The sequence below is a fragment of the Nymphaea colorata genome, chromosome 10 (genome assembly GCF_008831285.2).
Source record: "Nymphaea colorata isolate Beijing-Zhang1983 chromosome 10, ASM883128v2, whole genome shotgun sequence".
NCBI classification, from domain to species: Eukaryota; Viridiplantae; Streptophyta; class Magnoliopsida; order Nymphaeales; family Nymphaeaceae; genus Nymphaea; species Nymphaea colorata.
In genome coordinates, this window is record NC_045147.1 from 10029067 (window position 1) to 10034680 (window position 5614).

The window sequence follows — 5614 nt, forward strand, 5'->3', positions numbered from 1 at the left end:
TGACGCGACAAACACTTTCAGGTCATTCCAATATGACTCATAGGAGTTCTTCTTCTCTCTCTCTCTCTCTCTCCCTCTTGTCCCCAAATTTTGTTATATATTCCCATTTTATCGGCTCTCTCTCTCTCTCTCTCTCTCTCATACACACAAATACAGATTTTGAGTTTTATTCTCTTTATTTCTCTTATTATCGGATGTTGTCGCTTAATATTAAATCATGCAAAAAATGAACGCTAGCAATTATATTGTCCTTTTAAATAGAACTCAAGATCTAGATTAGTTTTTTCTTTCTATTTATATATATATACATCGAGCGTCTCATGTACGCCAACGCCAAGGATTAGTGGGGCCGAATCTGGTTGTATGCATCCCCTAATGCACAAAAATTGTGCATTAAAGTGAGTAATAACCGGAATACCTATGATCAAATAAAAAAAAGGGGAACCTTTCTACGAAACACCAGCGAGACATATGAGACGCGAGACATGTCATCATTCAACGAGGGGACGAATATTCTTGTAACTCCGTGTGGTTGCTTACTGGATTTGATTAATCCCATGGATCTATTTATTCATCGTAACCTTATATTGCGTTCTTAAATTAATAAGATCATAACTCTTGATTCATCCTTTCCAGTTTTTCAAAATACTACAATCCACTTCCCAGAACGTCCAACGCAGACAGGTGAATTACAGAGAACAGACAGGTGAACTATAATCGTGCAGTATTCATTCGTTTTACAATTTGAAAACCAATTCACAAAAAAAGAAAAACGGAAAGGACAGCGTAAAAACTCTGGATTCTTCACTATCCTATTCCTCTGAAGGCCGTACTCAAGGTTGATGAACCTGTTTTGGTGCAGCGTTGGAGTTCTTGCAGTGGGCGATGGCCGCCTGTATGGCATTCTGAAGGTCCTCCATCGTGCTCTCACTCTTCTGCGGTGGAGGTACGGAGCAGAGGACGCCGCTGTTCACGGGCGATCTGATGGCAGAGGAGCAAGGACCAGACGACCTCGACGGTCTTCGTTTCGTAAAAGAACGAGCAGAATGGTCTCTGCAATTCCACCTCTGCCTCCCTGACGAGGCTTTCTTCTGCTCCTCACTCTTGCTGTCAGCTCCCCATGTAAAGAAAGGCTTCACCAGCTTCACATACTTCTCTATCACCTCCTTGGCAGCCTTAAGTCCCAGCTTGGACCCTTTCTTTAGAGTGATGAAAGAGAAGGACCTGGGCTTGCTCTTGGTACTCGACGCATTCTGGTTGCTGGAGCTCCGTGGCTTCTCCTCCACGCTGATTCTCTTCTCCTGATCCTCGGCCGGCTCGTTTCCCTGATGATTACGGTCGTCGTGATCATGGTGGTGGTGGTGGTGGTGGTGGAGGGGGAGGAGGTGGCCCTGGAAGAAGAGGTCATCAGCCGGGCAGAGATCGATTTCATAAGAAGGTTGCGTTGTCGGTGATGGCTTCCTATAACTATCAAGAGGCAGAGTGATGCTGAATTCAAAATCGTGCGTTGGAGATGAAAATGGCGAATTAGATTCCTTAGCCGGAAAAGTTGGCCGCCTTTTCTCTTCTTCTTGCTCATTTTCCTTGCCTTTGAGCACTTCCATCGCACTGAGACATAGAGAGCGAGATGGGACATCCAAATCTTGGCTACACGGCTAGATGGCTCGTGCAAAGAGATAAGTCAGGCATACACACGAGAAAAGAGATCCTCTCGTTTTCTATCTTTATACACAGAGACCAGTTATAGAGGTAATTCTTCTTCAACACATGTGCATCATCTAAAATTTATAGCTTCCCCATCACCGACAACGAGCAGCTAACTCTTGCCTCTGTTTCACAGATTCAATTTCCTGTTAAAATAAGACATGAGAACTACAAACACCAGGTCTCAGGTTTTACCTCATAACAAAACATTCACGGTGGTTGAAGATACCGCGGGCAAGATGGTCCGACTGCTCGTCTTCAGTAGCCTGCAGCCAGTCCCTTTGAACAGGGGGGTAAAGCTTTCTTCCCTACGACGCCATTGGCGTTGTCACGTCGCCGGGGCAAGACCTGCCTACCGCTTCGATTTGATGTCACTCTCAATGATACCTTTGTCCCTTCTCTTAAGGAGTGCTTTAAGGCCAGATGATATAAATCGGTCAATTTTATGTAGCATTATGCTTGTTCCTGTTGGTTACTTTTCCTTGCACTAACTTTGTCTAGAGTACCGAATGTCTTATTTACTTGCGTGCAGTATCCTCACTTAGGTGGTGCTAAGTTGCTAACCTTTTCACTTAGGAATTTTCCTTAATTGGGTATGAGCCCCAAGGCACCCTGTGTAAGAGTTGGTACCAGCCATTGTCCACAGCACAGCACAGCACAGTAAACATGAGAGGGAGAAATAGAAAGGCACACGATATTTGTACGTGGTTTAGCGAAGCGCCACCTACTTCCACAATAATTCTTCCATACCCCTTCAACCTCCACCGAAAGCGTTGTTTTTATTATATCTCCTTAGATTGTTTTAGGGTGTATCTTTACAAGATTTGTTTACAAATTTTCTCAAGCTATTATCATGGAAGTCGCTATTTTCTTCAACTTCATTTTCTGGGATCTTTCCTTGAGTCATTCTTATCTTCAAATGTGGACATATCTTGGACCTGTCTTATCAACACCCATTGCCTTGGAGTCACAAGATTTGTGCCCACCTTCCTTAATACTCCCCTGCAAGCTTAGTAATCTGGGTCAATAAACTTGATTTGTGCCCACCTTCCTTAATACTCCCCTGTCTTATCATACCAAAATTTGATATGCCTAAAGGTTTTGTGAGGATATCTGCAGCTTAGTAATCTGGGTCAATAAACTTGATTTGAATGTTTCCATTTGCAACTACCTTTCTAACAAAATCAAAGTCTATTTCTATAAATTTTGTCCTAGCATGAAAGATAGGGTTTGCTGCAAGAAATGTGACTCCTAGATTTTCGCACCATAACACTGCTTTTTCTTTATTCTTGATTCCAAGTTCCCCTAAAATTTTAGAGACTTCTGCTATGGCTTTATACTTTAGATTTAGCAACTGTTTGCTGTTTACTAGATTTCCAAGATATTAAATTCATCCACAAAAACATCAAATAGCCTCATGTGGATATCCTGTCATCTAGGCAGCCAGCCCCAATCATCATATGTAAAAATATTAAGCGCTAATGAGCTTTTTGAAATTTCAAAACCGAAGTTTCCTATTCCTTTAGGGTACCACAAAACATGCTTAACATATTGCCAAAGTTCTATGCAATGCTGGTTAGGGATGTTAATATATCTGACTTGAATCAGATATCCAACCGAACCAATCCAAAAAATCGGATATGGAAAAAAAATTAATATCCAATTAAGAAATTGGATCGGGTCCAGATTTAATAAATGGCATCCAATCAGATTCAAAATCATATTCAGACATATATAAATATCCAATCAGATTCATTCGTAGACAAATATCCTATATCTCATGCTATTACATTTTAAAAATTCGCAAAATTCGGTTCAAAATTCAGATTCAGATTCAGATATGAATATAAAAATCAAATTCAGTTCGGATTCAGATTGTAAATCGGATTTTGGATTCAATTCGGTTATGACTCTTTTTTTATTCGTATTTAAACCCAAATTCGAATTTGAATATGTGATATCCGAAAAAGCATAGATGATTAAAGGTATAACCAATCTGAATCCGATCCGTTGACATCCCTAATGCTGATGCATAAATTGGTAAGCCTAATTCACATGTAAAATGTATCTTGTCTGGTGAATGTAGCATATTGCGACACACCTACTATATTGCAATATTTATGGTGATCAACAATGTCTCCTTGCCGAGCATTGATGACTTTATTTGGGAAATTGCTGGAGTAGCAGGTGGTTTAGATCCTTCCATTTCTACCTTCATGAGAATATTTGATATATATTTTCTTTGTATAAAAGTAATCTTGCTTTTGCCGTGAAGCACTTCTGTTCCCAAAGAGTGACGCATGGTGCCAAGATGCATGATAGAAAATTCTCTACTTACTTTGTCAATGAATTTGTTTATCTATCCAATAGAGTCTCCTATACTTAAAATGTCATATACATATATCAAAATAAAAATCTTGTTAGCACCTTTCATAACGAATAAAGATGTTTCTGCTCTCGACTCATGAAATTCTATAGAAAGCAAAATTTTTTCTTAATATTTCAAACCAAGCACGCGGGTTTGCTTGAGCGCATAAAGAGCTTTATGCAATTGACAAACAAAAGAAGGATTTCTTTTGTACTCAAAACCTGATGGTTGCATCATGTAATCTTCTTTACTCAAATTGCCATGTAAATAGGTGTTTTTAACATCTAATTGTTGAACTTGTCATCCCATGCCGGTACATAATGCCAAAATCAACTTGACTATAGTTGATTTGATCACATGAGAAAATGTCAACTCTCCATAATCTATTGCTTCCTTTTTATTAAACCCCTTAGTTAGCAGGTGAGCTTTATAATGAGCAAATTGTCTTATATGTATGTTGTTTTATCTAAATGACCCACTTGCAACCGGCAGTAATTGACACTTATTTAGGTGGGACTAAGGACCATGTTTGATTTATGGTGAGAGTTGTCATTTCATCTATCATAGTTTGTTTCCATTTTGGTTGGGGCAAGCCTTAATCTTCATTATAGGTAATTTGAGTTTCAACCGTTGGACTTAAGAAGATTTATTAGGTTGCCTGGTTTTGTCCATGGTTCTGGTAACCATGTGATGGTTCCAACAAGTTAGCTAGGTTTGGCAGGAGTTCAAATAAGCTGACAATTACGATCAAGGCCTGCTGAAGAACTTGGTGATAGAGAGGAACTTGATTTGATTGTGGTAGGACCAAGGTACATTTGACTAGGTTTAGATATAGTCAGAACCCGCTCTCAGCTTGGTACTCATGGTTTTCTTCTCTTTCAAAGGTCAAACTCGGGTTAGGCAAATATGTTGGCTGCATGGTGAAGGATTTAGTATTGGGAACCAAGATAAACTTGCCATGTGGCTTTACCCATATTTCAACTTCTTCAAGTGTAATACTCATTTTTTGTTTTCAAAGAAAAAAATTTGTTAAAAGAACATCACATGTCAAGACACATAATATTGTTGAGAAATAGGATTAAAACAATTACAACCCTTGTGATTGACACCATACCCATTAAAAATGCAAAGTCATTACTTGAGTTCAATTTATGCTTTCTATATGGCATCAACGAAGGAAAACATGTGCAGTAAAAAATTTTAAGATGATCATATGTAGGAGCCTATTTGAAGAGAAATTCAAAGGGACTTTTATTTTTAGTATCTTGGCTTAGAAGTTTATTTATCAAGTATACAGCAGTCCTGAAAGAACCCACTTAAAATTTCATTGGCATAGAAACATTAATTAGCAAGGAAAGACTCATCTCATTGACATGACATTGCTTTCTCTCCACAACACCCTTCTATTTGAGTGTATGAGGGCATGGCACTCATTGCCTTATACTATGCAACATCAAAAAGTTTGAAAAATATTTCTCCCTTGAATTCTCCACCATTATCCTTATGAAAGGTCTTTATCTTGGAATCAAGTTAATTTTCAAT

General features: G+C 38.9%; 1 protein-coding gene across 1 annotated transcript; it reads right to left on the minus strand.

Moving 5' to 3' along the window:
• Nucleotides 1-540: 540 nt before the first annotated feature.
• On the minus strand, nucleotides 541-1643 carry LOC116261734 (BRI1 kinase inhibitor 1-like). The gene has a single exon (XM_031640561.2). The coding sequence runs from the start codon at nucleotides 1602-1604 to the stop codon at nucleotides 834-836; it is 771 nt and encodes a 256-aa protein (XP_031496421.1). The 5' UTR covers nucleotides 1605-1643; the 3' UTR covers nucleotides 541-833.
• Nucleotides 1644-5614: the final 3971 nt, after the last annotated feature.